Source organism: Brienomyrus brachyistius, unplaced genomic scaffold (assembly GCF_023856365.1).
Source record: "Brienomyrus brachyistius isolate T26 unplaced genomic scaffold, BBRACH_0.4 scaffold163, whole genome shotgun sequence".
NCBI classification, from domain to species: Eukaryota; Metazoa; Chordata; class Actinopteri; order Osteoglossiformes; family Mormyridae; genus Brienomyrus; species Brienomyrus brachyistius.
In genome coordinates, this window is record NW_026042438.1 from 201463 (window position 1) to 223457 (window position 21995).

The 21995-nt window shown below is 44.4% G+C and overlaps 1 protein-coding gene across 1 annotated transcript in view; it reads right to left on the reverse strand.

The window, feature by feature from the left end:
• Positions 1–515: 515 nt before the first annotated feature.
• Positions 516–21995, reverse strand: part of LOC125728130 (intersectin-1-like) — a 68597-nt gene continuing 47117 nt past the window's right edge. The window contains 19 exon segments of the mRNA XM_049005206.1: positions 516–673; positions 1233–1406; positions 1531–1614; positions 2320–2402; positions 2538–2656; positions 2909–3121; positions 3344–3511; positions 12029–12127; positions 12459–12642; positions 13017–13123; positions 13350–13471; positions 17275–17466; positions 17559–17655; positions 17853–17974; positions 19439–19580; positions 20261–20381; positions 20487–20653; positions 21020–21144; positions 21397–21994. Of these exon segments, the coding sequence (XP_048861163.1) occupies positions 516–673; positions 1233–1406; positions 1531–1614; positions 2320–2402; positions 2538–2656; positions 2909–3121; positions 3344–3511; positions 12029–12127; positions 12459–12642; positions 13017–13123; positions 13350–13471; positions 17275–17466; positions 17559–17655; positions 17853–17974; positions 19439–19580; positions 20261–20381; positions 20487–20653; positions 21020–21144; positions 21397–21994 (3075 nt within the window).

The following is a 21995-nucleotide window of genomic DNA, read 5'->3' on the forward strand; positions in this document are numbered from 1 at the left end:
TTTCTTTAAAAAAAAAAAAAAAATTTGTTCCTTGGTAAAGTTGGTTTGTCTCACAGGTACCGAATTTGTATAATTAAAATAAGATAAGATATTGACATAATATATTTTTGGTTTTATAAACAACTGACAGGAAAAACAAAAACCTGAGATATTACCATATCCAGTGGTAAACAATAATCAGTCCCAAAAGGGCTTTCCTATATTTTGCATTTGTGTCAAACGTCCACATTATCAGAAGTACTCAGGAGTCCAGACGGTCTCCAGCAGCACTGGCATACAGCTCTCAGCTCACAGACGCCACCTGGCGAGTGAACATGGCAGAACCCTGTCTGTGCTGGAGCCGGACTGCCCGTGGCATCAGCCTAGAACCTGCTCTGCTGATGCTTGCCGCTGGTTCCGGGGATCGGAATGAGCATCTCGTCAGGAAGCCTCAGCTCTGTCCGTTTGTCTTGGGAAGCGGGGTGGAGGCGGGGGCGGGGCGGGGGGCGTATGGCATGGCACCAATCCGCGTCGCCTCATTTGAGAGATTTTTGGTCGAACAGCTGCAGGTCCAGGCGCACCCACACCTCGCCTGTCGGCACCTCGTGCAGCAGCAGGCGCCTTGTCGCTGCTCCCTTGTTTTCCAGCTCCTTCTTGATGGTGGCCACAGGAACTTCAGTGCGGCCCAGGAAGTCTAACAATGATACAAGCAGCCATGATGAAAGCGGCCACCATCAAACGCTAGTAATAGAACACAGGCCATTGTGGCACAATGAAAGAAATTAAGCAATAGGGGGGGGAAAGAAATAAACGGTCAAACACAAAAGAAATTATCTAGTAGAAGGGTTGCAGTGAGACTGCAGAATATACCAGGGCATAAAGTAGAGAACGTAGTTCATCTGTATGTGTTCTTGGGCTGTAGGAGTAACCCGTACAAATACAAAGAGAATGTTCAAACTCACACACACAGAACCAGGGGGAGGATATGGAACCAGAACCCTGAAGCATGAAACCACAGTGATACCCCATGGAGAAACTTAAAATGACGTGTAATAAATAAATAAATTAAAAATAAATTAAAAGTTAAATTAAAAAAAAAAAAAAACAAGACGAAACTTCAAATATGACACCCAAATTTTTCTAAGGGAAATTTAACATCAGCACATTTAACATCAGAACTGTTCCCAAGACGAATTTCAGGAAGTGTCAACGTGTAAAAAGAGGAGAAATAAACATCTGAAGAAAGGACTAACCATCGGGAGAGAACTGGTCCCTCTTGAAGATGGTGACACATAGAACATCCTGGTACAGGTCCTTAATGAAGAACTGACAGTTGAAGTTCCACTTGGGGTTGATTGTGTCATTTATTGTCCGGGAGGTGAAACACTGTGCCCCCATGGTCACCTCGCAATATGGATTACTCTTTCCTGGAGGGTGTAGGCCATCAAAAAAAACCATTAAACCCAACCATCAAGCCATACATGAGGTACAAGGCATTAGGGGGTTAGCGGCTGGAGTTTCGGGAGATAGGACTTGACCTTTGACCCTCACCATTGGGCTTGCAGGGCTTGAGCTCTGTGGCCTCCAAAATAGTGACCAGCAGGCGGCCAATGCCACTGGTTTTCAGGGAACGAGCTGGAAATGCATACAGCAAGTGATGCATGAGTCGAAAGACCAAGGAACAATAAATAAGATTCATAATAAAGAAGTTAAGATGCAAGGAACTCCCAAGGAATTGGCAGAAATAAGATACAGCAACTGGAAAAAAAAACTGTAGTTAATGGGGCACTGCAGTCTATGATAGGGTTATCAAGGGTTCAGTAATGAAGGTCTGCATAAATAGACTGTACAGCAACCAAAAGGGAAAGTAGTAGGTTCTTAAACTGCAACGGATGTGTTCACTGGAAGGACAGGCTGTGTAAAAGAGGGAAACTCAAATTCAGGAAAAACCAGTGCTCAGCTACAAACTCAGACCAAGATTTTGTTTTTACAAACCAGTTGAGTAGCCTTTGACTGACTCTCTATGCTCAACTGGTTGGAAGAAACAAATTCTTGCTCATGGGGTTTGTAGGTTCTGGCTGTGAAACGTCCAACATGGACTAAAACATGGGGTCAGGGTTCTGAAACACTGAATAGGGTAATGAATATATACTGGTGACTTAGAGGATTTTATATTACAGATACATAAATATACACACACACACATACATATAACTAAATTAAATAGGAAAAGGACAAGCAATTTTGTAGACAGATGAATAAAACCATTACATAATCAAACTGGACTGAAGGGTTATGCTAAGACACTGAAAAGGATTAAATGCAAATAAAATAGTTCACCTTGGTAAGCTTTCTCTCGCTTCTTCTTCTCAGTCTCTATGAAATGTTCTGAAGCAGCTTTGATTTTCTGCGCCCAGGCAGTCCTGATTGATTAAATAAGAAGAAACACCTGATTTGTTACCAGAACAGGACACCGAGGGAGCCTCCTTGTGGACTGAAGCCACAGCTTCCTTGTTCAATTCTCCTTAGTCTCTTCTCTAACTCCCTTCCTTCCCCACTCATTGATGTTCTCTGTCCTGAGAGTATAAACACGGTCGATGTGGGAGATGTGGAAGATTGGCTCATCGCTAGACGGATCGGAGGGCATCTTCACCAGAACTTCATTTAGAAACACGGGCTGGTTGGATAGAAGACCAAAATCGGGTCATAGACTCGCATTAAATTGGAAGTACACACAGTAGAGAAAGCCCGTAAAAATGGGCTAAACATACAACTAAGGAAATGGCACCTCTTTCTAGAAAGTTCTACTCCGAATTGTATGGATATGAAAAGTTCATTTAAAACGCAATGTATGATTTTGTGCCGTAAATGTAACTGTCTGGTATTGCTAGCCCCCTCCATTACTCCCCAGCATGAAAAAGAGTCTCACGTTCTTGTACATCTTGAACTGCATGTTGCACTTGGGACTGAAGAGCTTATCCGTCCCTGATGAGGTGAACTGCTTCACTGCTTGGGTGAGCAGCAGGAAGTCATTGAAGAGGAAGGTGTATAACTCCTTGTTGCTCTTAGTTTTATAGACCTTGCCGCTGTGTAGCAGCTTTCGGGGACCCAGGCAGTTGGTCAAGGAGTTGAATATCAAGTTCTGTAGGGAAATGGAACAATTGGAAGTGTCCAGTAAACTGTAGGAAAGCTGCAAAAATCCAGACCCTAACTTGTAGTAGGATTAACTCTGTAGACGACTTTGTTAGAGGCTGTGCATGTAAACAAACATTTGTTAAGAACTTCAGGAGGGAATATTGTAGATTATATAAAACCCAGGCTATAGACAAGAGCTTCGTGATATAGTTGCATTAGATGTGCTCACCTCAGTGATGCCTTCACACTGGACATGGCTCTGAATCCACTCTAACCTGTCGGAGTTCTCCTTCTCCCGGACCCCCTCGTTGACCTGCAGACAGAGCTCCTCGGCCCTGTCCAGAGCCTCCCGCAAGTGTCCATGGTCCAAGTGATTCTCTGGAGTGTTCTCGAGAATCTGGGGAGCAGGAGATTTGGAAATAGGTCTGGGACCTGCCTAAGAATGAACTCTGTCTTTGGACAAGGACTGTGGAGTTCAGGGTAGAGTGAAGTTACTGGCGGTTTGATGTTAATCAGATCCATCCATCCATCCATCCATCCATAAATAAACTGGTGCAGCACGTTTTGTAACAGTTGACATCCAACATTTCACAATACCCATACTCACTGTTAGGTTGAAGAAACAGTTGTTAATCATTTCTGTATGATCAGCAATGAGTGTAAATATATATGTATACGTTATTTCTTATCTTCTAGCCACATACTCTTAGCTATTGTACTCTAAGTAGGTGGTTAACAGCTGCCTACTTAGATAAGAATCTCACTTCCCTCTCTTGCGCCCCCCATTGACTATAAATAAAGAAGCCAAGGGGAACCACCCTTTGTAACACATTCTGCTGTAGTTTGCATTGCAGAGAGTGTGGGTACCCTTGCAAGTAAAACTGTAACCTGTGTGTGTCTCGTAAATGTGGAGTTGGGGTGGAAACGCCGGGCGCTTTCCCCAACATAGAATTTGGTCCTTCGAGCCGGATCCGAGGAACCCCGAAGACGTCTCCAGTACGCCGAGAGAAGCGACACCGAAGTCTGTCGACAGCCACTCGAAGTCGGGTGCAAGAAAGACCTGTGATGTGAATTCGTCATCAGGCCGGTGGTTAGAACTGCGCTCGACGTCTGGTGATGTCTGAAGGACCTCGGTGACGGATCAGAGAGCACACTATACAGGTGAGAGATACGGCACCTAAGTGAGTAGGTGGCCAAGTGAGAGATACGGCACCTAAATAAGTAGGTGGCCAAGACATGCATGTGGTTGAGGTTAGCCGAAATTAACCGGGAGAGAAAGTAGGCGTTGTTGGAAATATATATATTGATGTATGTGGATGTGTTTTTATAGGTTTTAGATTAACCTACACGATCCACCCTAAAAGCAACAACATACTGGTGACTGAAGGATCAAGGACGGGTTTCATCCCTGAAAACTAACACCGCTGCTCTAATAGGGAGCAGTAGAAGGCCGTGTTAGTGTCCTCCTGAGGTCTCATGCCAGATACTTGCTTTTAGGATTTTTTATTTTTTGTAGTGTATCCATTAAAAGGTAACAATGGGGAAGAATCAAAGTAAACAAATGGAACTAGAGGGAGATGAGAAGTTTATGGAAGGATATAAGCCAGGATCAGGACAAATAAGTAGATGGAGGAAAAAACATGGGTTTGAAGGAAAACTCCACACTCCAGATATATATAAAAGCTCACAGACTTTTGTATAAAAGCTAAACTTAAAACTGGAGATGTTACAGACTACCAATAAGAAAGAAGGTAAAGACAGAAAAAAAGAATATGTTTTTTCTGATGCATGGTTGGAACAAAGTAAGTTAAGAGATGTACGTAGAAAACAGAGTATGCAACAATTACATGGAAGGATAGAGATAGTGTTTATGAGACGAGCAGATTATGGCAGAATAGCGCAATGTAAACAAAAAGATGGAGAGGAACCTGAGGATTTTATGGATAGAATGAGAGTTGTATTTAGAGGAAACTCAGGGATCCCATTTGATGAAGAGGCAGTAGGAGTGTACCAACAACAGCTAAAACGAGCTTTTGTCGCAGGCCTAAAGCCCGAATTGCGAAAATATCTTGACAAACATTGGGTACATCAGAATACTGGTTCAGTCCAACAAGCACTAGAATATGCCCAACACGCGCAGAGAGCGCAGAAACAGGAAAAGACAGACACAATATTCAGCGCCTCAGATGTAGTAGCGTTAGTGCAAATGAATCCTCCGGGGAGGGGAGGATTCAGAGGAAGGTCAAGAGGCCGAGGAAGGGGGAGAGGTGTTTTCAGAAACAATTACAGGAATTCGTCTCAGCAAGATAACATTTGCTGGACATGCAGGAAACCTGGACACTTAGCTAGGAATTGTAGAGTAGGGAAACAACCATATAACCCAAACTCCATTGAAAACAATGATCAATGACCCCCCTCGGAGGCCCCTGTTACCGACACCATCCGAGGCAAAACAGAGGTGATTTTAAGAAAGGAAACGGAGGTCACTTTACAAGACCTTTTAGATAAGGAAATAGATTTACAAGCAGTGTGTCAGTTATTAGCAGAAAGGCAGTGGGAAACCTTGCCAAGTCGGAAGTTAGTCATAAACGGCAAAGTATATGAATGTCTGTGTGACACTGGAGCATGTAGGACTGTCCTAACCTCCAGTCCTCCCGGAGTCACATATTCTTCATCAGTCATAAATATAAAAACGGCAGGAGGTCAGACAGACAGACATCAGTTAACAAACCCAGTTGCAGTAAAAGATAAGGAAACTGGACTTGAATGTCAAGCACAGGTGTTAATAAGCCCTTCTTGTCCTGTTAACTTGTTAGGTCGAGACCTTATGGTACAAATGGGCATTAGCGTGGTTGCCACAGCCACTGGCATGAAAGCAATCGTAAATGAGGAAGCTTATGTTGTGCAAGGAACCACAACACCACAATATTACTGGTCTCTGGACCTAGGGGGAACTGCACAGACACGAGAATTATTGCGGAAAACTAGAGAAAAGCAGTCCCCTAGACAGGCCCAGTTCATGCCTGACGATGCCTTACACGTCACTATGTGGTACAAAGACACCCTTGGACCAGATTATGTCTATGACAAAACGTTTCATGCCCTCCAAGACACTTGTATAATATATGTATGTTAACCCCACCACTGGGTTTTCAGCAGCCTCAGTCATTTTATCTAACAAGCAACAAGCTGTATTTAGAGAGAGAACACCACACGTATCTCTTTCAAAACCACCCCAGATGCAGTGGAGAGATGTAGAGATGTTCTTACGAGATTCTATGCACAGTTACAATGACTACCAACCCGTATCTGGCTCCTGTTGGAGCTATGATGAGAAACACAATGTGTGGCGGTTTCCTTTGGGATGGAGAGTTCAAACCACTCCCACCACACACTTAAAGGACCCAACCTGACAAATTTTTTCAACCCTGGAGGAGGGATCATGTCCAGATCTAGATCGCCTTCCAGAAGGGTTGTGGTCGTCCTCCCCCACTGATGTAGGGCTGGTAAAGGGATTCCCACCTTACAAAGTAACTGTGAAATCAGAACACCGTCCGGCAATACCCATTAAAACCTGAAGCAGAGAAAGGTATAGCCCCTGTAGTGCAAGACATGTTAGCATCAGGAATATTGCGAGAGGCTCCTGAAGCCACTTGCAACACTCCTATCTTTCCAGTCCAGAAGGGACATACAGGGAAATGGCGCATGGTGCAGGATTTAAGACCTGTTAATAACATAGTGCAACATGCAGCACCAGACGTGCCTAACCCACACTTATTGCTCAACTCATTGACTCCTGATAAAAGCTACTTCTCAGTAGTGGATCTTAGTAATGCATTTTTCTCAGTACCATTGCACCCTGATTCTCAACATTTATTTGGATTTACCTATAAAGGGAAAAAATATACATATACTAGACTCCCTCAGGGATTTTCTGAAAGCCCACATGTATATACCATGGCCCTTAGATACTCTATGAGTACCTGTGAAATACCATCACATAGTCAGGTATTACTATACGTGGATGATATCTTAATAGCAGCAGATTCAGAACAACATTGCAAAGAAACTACCCTAACTGTGCTTCAGCATTTATACAATACTGGACATAAAGCTTCTAAACAGAAGTTGCAGTACTGCAAAAAGACAGTTGTCTATTTAGGGCATAACCTTTCACAAAAAGGTCGCTCGCTGCTAGAGATAAGGAAACAAGCTATACAGGAAGCACCTAAACCACAGACTAAACAACAGATGCAATTATTGTAGAGAATGGTTACCAGATTATGCTTTTCTAGTTCAACCTTTGCAAAATTTAATATACGGGAAGGAGATGACTCTAAAGGACAAAATACAATGGACTGAGGACGGAGAAAATGCTTTTACAAATTTAAAAAGAATGTTGCAAACCAATGTGACCCTTGCTCTACCAGATTATCAACAACCATTCACCCTATGTGTAGATGCTAATCAAGGTTATATGAAAGCAGTATTAACACAGCCATTCGGAGCAAAAGAGAGACCGTTAGCATTCTATTCAAAACGATTAGATGCAGTAGCAGCTGGCTTTCCACAGTGTTTACAGGCCTGTGCAGCTGCTGCAGAAGCAGTAAAGGTATCAGCAGAATTGGTACTTTGTCACCCCCTCATACTTAAAGTTCCTCATTCTGTGTCTCTAATCTTGTTGCAGACACCGCTTCCATTCTTAACACATACAAGACATCTTACCTTAGTGTCACTTTTGCTCTCACAACGTAACATTGAACTTCAGCGGTGTGGCCTATTGAACCCTAGTACGCTTCTCCCTACCGCAGAGGATGGGGAGCCACATTCTTGCAAAGCAACAATAGAAGAACAAACAAAACCAAGAGCAGATATTCTGCAAACTTTTATACCAGGATCAGAAGTTGTTTATGTAGATGGCTCAGCATCAAAAAATGATATGGAAAAAAATAAAGTTGGGTATGCTGTAGTTACATCTACTGAAGTGTTAGAAGCCAATGCACTCCCTTCTACTTGTTCAGCACAAGCGGCTGAACTTTATGCTGTGATCAGGGCATGTGAACTGTTCAAGAACAAGTCACTTACTATCTACACTGATAGTCAATATGTGTTTGCAGCTGTCCATCACCATGCAAGAGTCTGGAAAAATAGAGGTTTTAGAACATCACAGGGCACATCTCTTACTCATACGAATTTGCTACTTAGATTATTAGACGTTGTGCATTTACCGACTCACTTTGCACTGTGCAAATGCAAAGCACACCAGACTGATGACTCTGCAGAAACCGCAGGAAATAGTTTTGCAGATAAAACCGCCAAAGAAGCGGCACTGAAACAACCTACCTTATCAGTGGCAGACATTCTTTTTATAGATAGCGATGTGCTATGTGATGCACAGATTCATGCTCCTAAAATAGAAGTACAAAGTTGGATCAAAAGAGGAGCAATACAACGAGAGAAAGTTTACTATATGAATGACAAGCCCATCCTACCAAAAAATTTATACAAAACAGCTGCTTTGGTGAGCCATGGAAATACTCATGTCTCAACAGGAGGGATGGTACATATCATACAACAATATTTCTATGCTATAAATTTTTCTGATTATGCAAAACAATTTTGTAGGACATGCTTAATTTGTTGTAAACACAATGCACAAGGAAACATCAGACCAAAACGTGGCCAGTTCCCCACAGCTGAGTATCCGTTTCAAGTTGTACATATGGATTTTATTGAATTATCTTGGTCACAAGGAAAGAAATACTGTCTAGTTATTATAGACACCTTTTCTAAGTGGGTAGAAATATACCCTGTAAAGCATTGTGATGCAATGACCGTTGCAAAATGTTTGGTAAGCCATTATTTCCCTACCTATGGCATACCTCATATTATAAGATCAGACAATGGGACTCATTTTGTAAATCAGACTATGTCCCTTTGCTCACAAGCATTAGGTTTTACGCTTAAGAATCATTGTGCGTATCACCCCCAGAGCGCAGGCTTAGTGGAAAGGACCAACGGCACTATTAAAACAAGGCTAAAAAAGACAATGGAAGAGACAAAAAGGCCGTGGCCAGAATGTTTGTCTCTAGTAAAATTATGGATGAGAATAACTCCCACTCCTGCAGGATTAACACCTTTTGAAATAGTGTATGGTAGACCATTTCCCCTAGCAACTGAAATGAATGACATAGAAAAAGCAGACCGAGAAAATACGCTGGCTGATTGGATGCGTAAACTACTAACATCACAACAAAAACATAGCCCCAGTAGTCTGCCGGTAAATTCTGTTTCTACTCAACAGGATAACTTGCAGCCGGGAGATTGGGTCCTGGTCAAGGTCCTGTTGCGGAAAGATTGGAGCACACCTCGGTGGGACGGTCCTTATCAAGTCCTCCTCACAACACCAACAGCAGTAAAGATCGCAGAACGACCTTCCTGGATACACAAAAGTCACTGTAAACCCATCAAGCCCTTATCAGAGGCCTCAGCAACAGAGTAGCAGTGGAAGTCCGCTACAAAGGCACAGTAACCAATAGGGTGCTGTTGTCTCAACCCGGTGAAGAAAACAACTGAGCTGCACTCTATTTAGGATGGCCCTGATAGGGTGGGGATGTGGTAAAGTGACTCTAGGGGTCATTCTTGTTGTAGGACTTGTATGGTTGTCCTGGCTCTCACCAGCTCCATTACAGCACCTACGGCGATGGACCCATGATGACTTCCATCTACGCCCGTTGCCCGCTGACCACTCACATCCATTTATGCAAAACTACTGGTACCGATATGTACATGATACTGTAACAGCGAAAAATGTGACAAATTGCTATGTTTGTTCAGTAATGCCCACTCATAGTGAAGGACCTACGGTGTATGGTAAAGCTATGAACATATCCCAAGCCAAGTGCGCTGCTTCTTTCGCAGGAATAGGATACCAGAGCCGTCTTTCCCTTATATTTTCGCTAGCAGGGGAAGATGTGAACATAACTATACCTGGGACTAATAGAATGACAGTGGTCCGAATTAAGTATCAGGAGGCTACAGGAAACTACCCAGATGACGTTGGGTTTCAAAATGGTACCTGTATACAGGATTTCTGGGTAGACTTCGCTGTTGCTAAAACTAATGTCTCACTTCCTTTTTCTGTCTTGATGGACCGAGACCCACTGACATATCAGCATGCCATTTGTTTTAAGCAAGATAATGGTACGCGATGGATAGGAGGAAACACCACGAACTGTAACCTAACATATGTAGACAGCATGTATGGATCTCCAATTTCGATGCTTCGCCCCAGTAATGGAACATATTGGGTGGACGGAGTAGCATGGTTGTGTGGACCTCGTGCATACTTTGTCTTACCACCGAACTGGTTTGGAGTGTGCGCTCTTATTTTTGTTTCAGATCACACCTTCCTGATAGCACAGGAAAGTAAAACTTTCTTCAGAAGCAGGAGAAGGCGTTCGATATCAATACAACCCCATGATAGTGTGTGGGGAACCGACGTGCCCGCTGAACATAAATTGTGGGGAACAGGCAGTAAAGTTATGCTGGCCCTGTTCCCTGGGCTAGGAATTGGAAAACTCATGCTACGCGTAGAAACTCTAAATTATAGACTAGGTCTATTTATGAATGATTCGATACTGATTAACCAAAAACAAAATGAACAATTAGACATAACCAGACAGATGGTAATCCAGAATCGTATGGCATTAGACCTACTGACAGCCGCACAAGGAGGAGTATGTGTCCTCCTGAACCAAACGTGCTGCACTTACATTCCTGACAATGTGCACTCACCCAATATGACATCTGCCTTAGACCGCCTCCGAAACTTACAAAAAGTGATGACCATGGACAGTCGACCGCAGTCCTCCTCATCCTGGTTAGACTGGTTTATTACAGGAACATGGTGGTCAATACTGATGAAAACATGCCTACCTCTTCTTTTGTTTTTCATTTTATTTTTCTGTTGTTTTATTACTGTTATACCATGTTTGAAAATGTTTATTAATCAAGCTCTTAATGCTGCTTTTCGGACACGCAGTACAATGTTTCTCTCCCTTACCCAAACTATAGAGACAGAGCCTGTTTCCAGCGATGGCGATGAAGAAGACATATAATTCATAATGACGGCCGAGCCGAAAGCACCCGTGCAGGGCTCGGACCTGAAGAAACGGAATTAAATGTTTTCCAGGATAATGACAATGTGGTCTAAATGAAGGTTGTACCTAAAGTGCTTTTGCAACTTCTACAATGTTGATGCTTCTGATCATACTGTCATGATAAACAGGAGGGACTGTTAGGTTGAAGAAACAGTTGTTAATCATTTCTGTATGATCAGCAATGAGTGTAAATATATATGTATACGTTATTTCTTATCTTCTAGCCACATACTCTTAGCTATTGTACTCTAAGTAGGTGGTTAACAGCTGCCTACTTAGATAAGAATCTCACTTCCCTCTCTTGCGCCCCCCATTGACTATAAATAAAGAAGCCAAGGGGAACCACCCTTTGTAACACATTCTGCTGTAGTTTGCATTGCAGAGAGTGTGGGTACCCTTGCAAGTAAAACTGTAACCTGTGTGTGTCTCGTAAATGTGGAGTTGGGGTGGAAACGCTGGGCGCTTTCCCCAACACTCACTCTTCTGCCTGAAGTTTTTGCATTTCATTGGTATTTAACTCCAGCAAAACAGCACATTCTTTCTTGTATTTGCTGACCATGATGATGGTCACAACCATTATCATTTGGTCCCCAAAGGAATTGACACGAACTGCATCTTTGGCAGGGCAAAGTCATACGTAGCAGCAACCCAAATTGAGCTAAATCCAAGGCAAATTGGATGAGGCTAATTCGTCATGCCTCCCACATCGCACACTGAAGGAGGGACCACGGGTGACAATGTGCAGGACTTACGTTCTTTATGATGAGTGGATAGCGGGTGATTCTCTGCATAGGCTTCAGCAGGAAGCTGGACAGTGGCATACCTTTACACCGGTGATCTGTAGCGATTTTCTGAGAGAGAGACACACACACACTTAGGAGTCAGAAACCCTAGCCTACGTCCTTATCTAAAGCACCACTCTAAATTTCAGTCTAGGTGCTTTAGAAGAGTTGAGTCCAGAGGTCTCATAGAACATAGTATTGGCCCGCAAGATATCTTTATTTTCTTCTGAAATGAATTACAAAGAACAGTTCAACATCCATTTAACCCGCTACCGCTTTTTCACTGAGGACATTTGGACGGCTGCAATTCTCCCGCTTACCGATCGCTCTGGAACAGCCTTTAACAATGAACTATCTACCCCTCCCATTTGTTCCAGGGCTGCTGCCCACCATTCCTCACCTTGAGGAAGTCCTTGAACTCGGGTTCCTTGTCAGTCTTTTGTTGCAGCAGGGCTGCACCGTTAAGCTGGCAGCTGCAGAAGCGGATGTAGGCCTGCATGTGCGAGAGCTCCGAGGCCAGGATGTCCCCAATCATCTGCACCGGCATCTTCTCGCCACCCGTTTTCTTCCTCACCCTCAGTGCCCTGCCATTCACAAACACAATCACCAAAACCGCAAAGGCCGCCAAGTCCAGTACCAAGCAATTTCTTCGTAAAAGTTCAGGTGAGTTTCAAAAACAGAATGCTGGCCAGTGCCATTCTCAACAAACATTCCAGTTTCCATGATCTTTAAGTGCAAAAACTGTGCAGCCTGTTTTGTTATTATCCATCGACTGCATAGATAATTCCTTTTCCTGGCACTTCTCTATTTCTGGGACTTCACTCTGCCTATGACATTTGCTGTTGTGGGACACGATACTCGCAGTTCGTATTCCTAGAGCAAGGTGGCAGCATCGGATCACGTTTCATTCCCAAGAATTTCAGCTACCAAGAAGAAACAAGCTTGTGGAAAGACACACTTGTGAAGTTTGGTGTTGGACATAATCAGGTCCTTCCAGTTGACGAAGATCATGGCCATTTCAACATCTGTCAGGCGTCCCGACTCAGACATGGGCTTGTAAAACACCTGGAGAAAAAAAAATGAGAGACGGGCAAAGTTGGAAAGGGTTAGTAAAGGTTAAGAGGGATAACAAAATGTTAGGGAAAATAAGTTAAACATGTTCTGGCACAAAAACCTACACTCAAAGCCCTATACATGAGATCCATGACAAGAATATAAAAACTCAAAACTGCAAATGCTTAAAGCAGACTGAAGTGCAAAGACCTCACGGGGGCCCCACTGCAGATCATACCTCCAGGACCAGCTGAAGGTCAGCCATGTATCGCTCCTCCGTCTCAATGAGCTCGTGGATGTAACCCTGTCGCTTCCTCTCCTGCGGACTCATGGTGTCCAGGCTGGTCAGGTCAGCACACCCTGCAGGGTCGGGGATGACGGGGGTGGGGGTGGGAGTGGGGGGGGGGGGCAGCCGCGGTCAGCAGCTGTCTTGCGTGGCCCCAAACATGTGGCTAAACCACTGGCTTGAGAAGCCGCTACCCGGAGCTGTCGCTAAGTCACTGCGCGAGAACAACCCTCCCGTCCGTCTTACCTTTTGCTGAAAATTCAGATGCGCGCAGACGCTGAAACTCCATTGGGTAACTTTCAATACGCCTTTTTGCATGAGCCTCATCCCCAAGCCTTAAAAACCGCAGCCAGGTTTCCTCTCTCGAACCCATTTTGCCTGGGACTGTAACCATCCTAGTGCTTAGCTTCTTGAATAACCTGGTCCTGGATATATATATATATTAGACGCTAATAACCAAACCTCACACCATCCTTGTGTAAGACAATGACTTGCCAAAAAAAAGCAGGTGCTTTTTAAGCAAATCCTTTATTTTCACGATAAATGTACATATGTATAATTTGAGGCACATTTTCAAAGTAACACAGCTTGGGAACTTTAACACAGACAAACTGACTTGACTACTGCCAATGCACTGTGGGTAAATTCCCAGTGGGGCCAAATGAAACCTCAAACTGCATAGACTGTTTAACAATTAATGCAAGGGATTCATTCAAAATGCATCTCTCTTGCCAGCAGCATAAACAGATTGCAAATTTGCATAAACAGAGCAAACCTTTAATTGCTTGCAAAATGTTTTCCAAGTAGAGGATATTTTTCAGCTGTTAAATACCTTATTCAGACATTTCTATGCCTTACTGCAAGTAATCACACATATTGTAGACTGAGCACACAATATCACAGTCATCCATTTTTTTTTCATTAAACTGCACTTTCATATAAAATAAAATAAGTCAATACAACTAAGAGTAAAATCTGGGCAAACCAGGTTACATTCAAAATGCTTGTAGTTTTACTACAAAGTGCCGCAGCAGTGATGATTTCTTGAACACTGAGGCACAGAGAGTTTCACCCTGATGTGAGAGCAAAAGACCACACTTTATAAACCACCAAATCTGCCATTTTTATCCTTAACCGAGTAATACGATTCTTTAGCATTTGTTCCAAGGACATTGTCAACACATGAATTTACCTCTGGCTAATAGTTACACTGGCATGGACCAAATAGTCAGCAGGCACCATGCAGAAGGATAATCTTCAGAGTCTAAACCTTAGTGACCAAAAAAAGAATTAGCCCATCTAACATCTGAATTTTATCAATAACCAAATAATCAATGGTATCTAACTGCAAGGCAGATTTTCATTTTAAGTTGCATGAAAAAGCAAAGTGTGAGGCTCAGTGGGCTAAAGCCTCGTTTTTCGCCCAGCCTCAGTACATCTGCGGGTCCTTCAGCAAGGCCCTTAACCCCCAGCTCCCTGGATGCTGCTATGGGTGGCTACCCTTTGCGGCCAGCTTGCTGTCACTTACAGAAAGCAAACTGGGGGTGGCGTAAAGAGAATTTCCCCATAGGGCTCAATAAAGTATCAATTATTATTAAATAAAGACATGTATCTTAGTTATAACTAGTTTTTAAACTTGTTAGAACCCAGAAACCGCAAAACATGTACTGTTAAACACCAGCAGGCCTTGTTTCGTTAAAGGTTATGCATATAATTACCTGAATTAACCACTCCATCTTGGTGGGGGGGGGGGGGGCATTTACATTGACGTTACCTCCCTAAGGTCACTTAAAGCAAAAAAAAATATATTCTAAAACATTTCCAGTATTATGGCAGATCAGCTGAAAACTCACAGCATCCTGGTCCAAACCCCCTCAGGCGGGAAAGCGGCAGACACTGCACCGGGGCACTAACAGGGCAAACCAAAGTCCACCAAAGCCCGCCGCGAGTGTTCGGAAAAAACAGCAAACAGTGAAGCAAGGACCCAGAACTTTGACCCTCGAATGGCTCACCGACCCCCACATAGGGAAAAGATGAAGGCTGCAACCAGTGTATGACTGCCTGCTTGAATACCCTTCCACTCCATACATTATAACAAATAACACCCTCAAAATACACAACTACATGTAAGGCAACAAAGGTTTCCCCTTAGTCTAGGTATGTATGACGAATATTCTACACACTATACCCATAGGCAAAACACAGTACTTAAAGAAGTACGTAAACAGCCAGTAATCGTTGAAGCTCATGTGTCGCCGTAGGCAAGCTACACCACCAGGGCCCCCTGTCTGCGACAAAGTGATATTGGCTGGCTAAGGCAGCGCCTCACCAAAAGATGGCACCCCAGGTGGCTGCCTATGTCACCTAATGGGTTGACCAGCACTGAGCACAGTACTATAGCTAAAGCCATGGGATTTCGTAGAGGGAGAGGATTAGGGTTAGGGTTAGGGTTAGCAGGGTTAGGGTTAGGGTTAGGGTTAGGTTTGCACTCATGGGGTTGGCAAAAAAAACCTACCAATGGAAAGCATGTGTCTGTGTACATGTGAATTCATACTGTGAACACACGCACACACACTTATGCAATTACCCAACGGTACGTAGCCCATAACTGAACTACAAGCTAAGCGTAAACGCACCGTTGCCTGCACAGATTATCCCAGATTTTCCATCTGCGCAGTAACATTCAGATATAACTGTCAGTGAGAGACGTTTTAACAAACAAACAAAAAAAAGTTAGGATACTCAATTGCACTTAGGGTAAAAAGCCATTTTTGAAAGAAAAATATGTTTTAAATAGTTAATGACTATGACTCTACATACCTTCACGCTCTCCCAAAAAGCTGTTTAAATGATATGCTTTATACTTTAAATATGGCATCAGCATCTATCACTGGCATTGTAATTGCTTTGCATCATAAGCAAGAACAATTTTAAAGACTAAAAACATGAATATAAAAATTACAGAGGGGGGCACTTGCTGTTGGACTGGTAGGTGTGTGGGACCTGCTTCAACACATGAGGAAAAAAATTTAAATAATAATAATAATAATAATATTAAAGCAGAAGTAAAAGAAAGTGAATTTGATGAGAAGGCAGGCCCTATCCAGCGAGGAAGCATTGACTGATATGGAGCACCTAAAGGGTATCTGAACAGCTCTGAGAAGCTGTGGAGGAAGAGGCAACGATGCCGTCCTACAAGAACAACACAGATAGAGGGAAAGATGGAGGGAAAGGTGGGGGGGAAAGAAGGGAAAGATGGCAGGAGAAGAGTGTAAGGAGGGTGGACGGATGGATGGAAGGAGAGGAGTGCTTCTCTGAAGCACAACTCTGAGAAGAAACCCAGTCCTAATAGGCGGATGGCAGAAGAGAGAGTATGCACGCCATGATGTGGAAACTCATCGACCCTCTCATCATGGTTTTTTATGAAGACATTTGCCAATACCAGGTAGTATCTTTCAAACTGCCCTACTTCACATCACCAGGCCTCCCATGAGGTCACCAATGAATCATTTCTTATCTGTGTTTAGGTTTCCCCTGCAGCACACAGCTACTGCAAACTCTCTCGATTCATCTTTGGACACAAACCATTTCTGTTCAGAAAGTCAGACCCAAGCAGGAAGCCAAACCGTAGCCTTGGTAGAGCTGCAGTCAGCAGGAGAACAGCCCTTTGAGAGACCCATACAATGCAGGTGGGCACTGTAACGTGGGTCAACTTTTACCCGAAGGTCACTTTCCACCTTAGATTTTGGAACTACCGCTCTCTCATTTATTGCCAACAGCATGAAACACTAGGCTGCAAACTTTGTATCTTAAGACATTTGCAACTATCAACAAGACAAACAAATATTACTTGGGGGGGGAAAAAAATTAAACTTACATTGTTGACTGGGATCGGACTCCGTGGTCATCTTGACGTAATTGGTGGGGAACAAGCCGACGACGCCATTCAGCTCCCCTTTCCACCAATCAGCATCGTCCTTGTTCAGCACATTGATCAGTTGACTTTTGGAGAAGCTCATCTCATCCTCGTTGCCCGCCTTGTAGTGATGTGTGGTGATGACCTGGCAAACTGAAGGAACAGCCAACATGTAGGAAAGGCTGTTACGGAAGATGCAGACGGAGATCATCGCAGATCTTGGCATGTGATGCTGTTGATCTTACTTGGAACTGGAGCTGGTGTGGACTTCCCACTGGTGGGGCCCAAGAGCTTGACGTGGGAGGCGGGGAACCATCCGTTCTGGCGTTTTTTACCCCTAGCCTGGACAGATACAAGACAAGAGGTTCCTCATCAGGACATACATGCCAACCTAATTTAGGACAAATGCATCTGACCTGAGAGAGACCCGCAACTCAACTTCAATGCCTCCTCCCAAAAACAGCCCAGGATTAGACCTCATTATGGGCGGCCTCCACATTTGATTAACGTCACTATCATGACAACACGGGTCCACAGACCTGCAGAACCCCTTGCCACCACCCAGATGGGTTCTTGCCCTGGATGAGGATAAGCTGTCCCGGGGCCAGGCTCAGCTGCTCCGCTCCGGTGGCCGTGTACGCAGTCGTCACTTGGGCAACCTCTGTCATACACATTCACAAATGAATGCGAACGCAAACAAGCACACGTGTTCAAGGTAGATAGAGCTTCGCAACAGTCGGCACTCGCAAAGACTATTGAACACAGCTGTGTTTCATCTGTATACAGGACACAGCCTAGCTGCAGATGCACCAGCATCAACGGAAAGGCAAAGATAAAGGTGTGTGGTGGCTGCCAGTGAATTTCTTGGCTCTTTACTGAGTGGTGACTGTGGGATCCCGCATCCTTACCTGGCTTTTTGCCGACTCCACCTGACTTTCCAGTGGTGCTATATGTCTGTAGACAGACACACATATTGGTAGAGGTCAGAGTAGCAAAAGTTAGCCTGTCATGATTTATTATTTATAGACAATAAACTCTGCAGTTTAAGTATCTCTGAGAAAAGTCGTTCATGACAATTTACTTCAGATTCCTTTGGCGTTACGTAGTTGGAGGGGAAGACTCCACTCCTGTCTCCGATGTACCCTTTCCACCAGTCCCCTTCTCTTTCCGTCACAACGACGGTGTCTCCTTCGTTGAAAGTGAGGTCTCCTGACTCTGGGCTTTCATAGGTATATAAGGCTACATACTCTGATTGGATGAGAGACAGAATGGCCAAATGATTTTTAACTGCCACAAAACCTGCCTTCTGATTAGACAGAAAATCAACGGTCAACAGCCAGTGACAAAATCCGGCTTTCTCCTTTTCGACAATGGCCTCTCACACCAGACCCTGTTTCAAGGTTACTTCTGACATGCTAGCAGCAATACCATTAATATCAAGATGATTAAAAGGTACGCAAGAGAAGTCAAGATGACAATATGGCCAAACAAAGTGAAGAGTAGTGACTGGCTAAAATGGAATGTTGGGTATCAAAGAAAGACACAATGTATGCAAAATGCGCTTCTGCTTAGCTTAATTTAACTTCTTTTCATTCAAATTCTTCCCTGGAAAAGAAACTTACCTTCTTGTAGAGTATTGTCAGGGTTATTGAACTCATCCACAGAAGAATATAGGGGTCTGGCAAAATAAAGTGAAAAAAAATGGATCGGCGATTCTGCTCATACGCATTTTTTAATAGAAAAAGAAAAAAATCCCTTACAAATTGATCTCGCTTATCTCAACCAATAATATAAGCACAAAAACATCACAATAGCATTCATAAGTGTTGAGTCAATCAGTCAAACCAAATTTACCATACTAAATCTAGCACATTTTCTCAAACATGTCACAAAGAAAAGGCAGGGATTATTTAAAATCACTCCTAGATGCCTGCCCCGAAAAATGCAAATCAAATACCACTTCAGTAATAAATACGTAGAAATATGGAATTAGAATAAGGAAATGGCTCAGTAAATGACCACCAGTCTCCAGGTAGCTGACAGGCTTTGGTCTGAGCAGAACCAGAACCCTTCTGGAACCTCCCGAGGAACCGCCAAGAGTGTCACTTACTCATTCCGGCTCAGCCCTGCACCCCATTCAGCTCCCCCAGCCACCAGTTTTCCTGCTGCTCCAGCACCGTGATGATGTCATCCTTGGAGAAGTTCAGGTGGTTGTCCGTCTTGGCCGTCCAGGAGCACAGCGCTTGCACCTGGAGGCCACTTGCCACCTGACAACGCAGAAAACATGTCTGTCAGCCGGGACACCACTCAGGAAACAAGATCTGATCTAGACGTACTTGAAACTACCTTAAAAATCCCCCCAAAAATGGACATTTTGATAAATGTTAACATGAAAGTTTACCAACTTATGAATATACCTAGAAAGTTAACACTCTCGTGCATACATGGTACATCTCAGTGTATTGTTATATATGTGCAAACACATGCACAAATATGACCAAAAAAACAACATATATACAAACTACACTATTAGCAAACATAGTTGACTTGTTTATGGCGATAAAATCATGCATTTGTGTTGGGGGCCCCTTGCTGGCCACAAAGTCACCACCTTGTGGAGGGGCCCCAAAGTGGCTTTTTAAATGGGTCCCCAGAAACAGCAAACCTGCTTCTGATTGTTATATATAAATAAAGAAAAAGCATAGTACAGAACAAAATACTGCAGTAACGTGCAAGACAGTCGCAGAAGCAGTTGAAGGCTTCTGAACAGACATGGTTCAGATGCAGCCATGCAAACAGGCCACAGACTCACTGGCACATAAATACGCATAGGCATGCAGTGGAAATACAGAAAAAGAACACGACCGATCGGGTGGGGCCAGTTCTGAATTCTCACTCGAGACAGTTACGGTATTCTTCAGGTAGGGGGCGCTCCCAGGATAACTACCTGTCCATACTCCATAGAGGCAGAGCCTGGAGGGTGGGTGGGAGTGAAGGCAGAGTTCTGCCCTGCCCCCCCAGGAGTGCTCTGTCCTGCTGGGAAGGTACTGGAATTAGCCTCCGCCTTGCTGAAGTAGGGACAGACCAGGAGAAAACGGTCAGTGAGACCCACATAAGCATTCAGATATGACACAGGACCAGTTTAGATGCTGGACACCAAGGGGCAACATTACCTTGCAGAGACTGAGGTAGATGCAGTTGTGGGCATCAGAGCCTGCTTGGTGCTGGCCGCAGATTCCGGTTGGCTGTGCTTCTCGACGTAGCTCTCAGGGAACCAGCCCATCTTGCCCTGGTAGCTGCCATACAGCCAGCCCTGCTCGCCTTCCGTCTTCTCGTCCACCTGCGGACTCAAGGCGATTGGTTAAGGGCTACCACATGACACACATGGGCGTACTATCCAAAACCAGGTCACGACTGGCCAGAAAACACCCTAAAACATATGAAAGGAGAAATGTGCCATTAATAAATTAAATATGTCTACATGTTTATTTATTTTGTCACAGGGGCACTTGTACCCCTCTGTCCTCCCCCCCCCAAAAAACTGCTCCTTGTTGCACTTTATGGTGAACAAAAGGATTCTAGATCTAACTGTAAAACACCCGAAAAGGATTCAGAAAAAAAGAGCTAATCAGGCACCAGGGCAATGATTCAGCACATTTAATTTATGGTACAAACAGATTAACATATGGGGGTGCACTCTGTATACCTCAATCAAGCTGTCCGTGTCAAAGGTGAGCTCGTCCGCGTTCCGTGCTGTGAAGGGGTACAGGGCTCTGTAGGTTGTCAGGGAGGCCGATTTCCTGTGTGTTGACTTGACGGGTCTCAAATTCCCTGCAACGACAGTGAGTCAGTCACCTCCTTGTGTGACTGTTCTTCAGAACGCTGTGTCACTAATGACGCACTGCAGCTATTGAACCAGCACACGACACCTCGGGTCTGCTGATGGGACACTTGCATTTGGAGGCTGATGAAGAAACTGTACAAACCCCACCGCTAATGGTAGCTTTACGTGTCTGAGATTGTGATTTGTCACTGCGTTTCCACACCTCCCGAAGGGGGCTGCATCGAGGCCATAATCCTTACCTTTTCGCTCCTCTAGGCCCCTGATCAGGGCCGACAGCTTCTCATGAATGTCTGTCTTGCCTAAATTGTGCTGCTGCTGCTGCTTTTGCTGCCGGGCCTCTTCCTCCCGCTGTCTGGCCACGGCCTCCTCCTCCTGTTGCTTTCTCCTCCTGTCCTCCTCTCGCCGTCTCTCCTCTTCCTGTCTCTTCTTCTCCTCTTCCAGCCTCCTCCGCTCCTCCTCCTGTCTCCTCCGCTCCTCTTCCTGTCTCCTCCGCTCCTCTTCCTGTCTCCTCCGCTCCTCTGCATCCCTGACAGCAGCTATCTGAGCCCGCTGACGTCTTCTCTCCTCCTCCTCCCTCTCCAGCTCCTGCTCCTCCTCCTTCTTCCTTCTGTTCTCTTCCTCTTGCCTCCTTCTCTCTTCCTCCTGCCTCCTCCTCTCTTCCTCAAATCTCTTTTTCTCTTCTTCCAGTCTTTTCCTCTCCAGCTCTAGCTTCCTTCTCTCTGCCTCCACCTTTCTCCGCTCCTCCTCTTGCCGCCTCCTCTCCTCTTCCTTCTGCCTCCTCTCCTCCTCCGCCCTTTTATGTTCCTCTCGCCGCCTCTCCTCCTCTATCCTCTTCTCC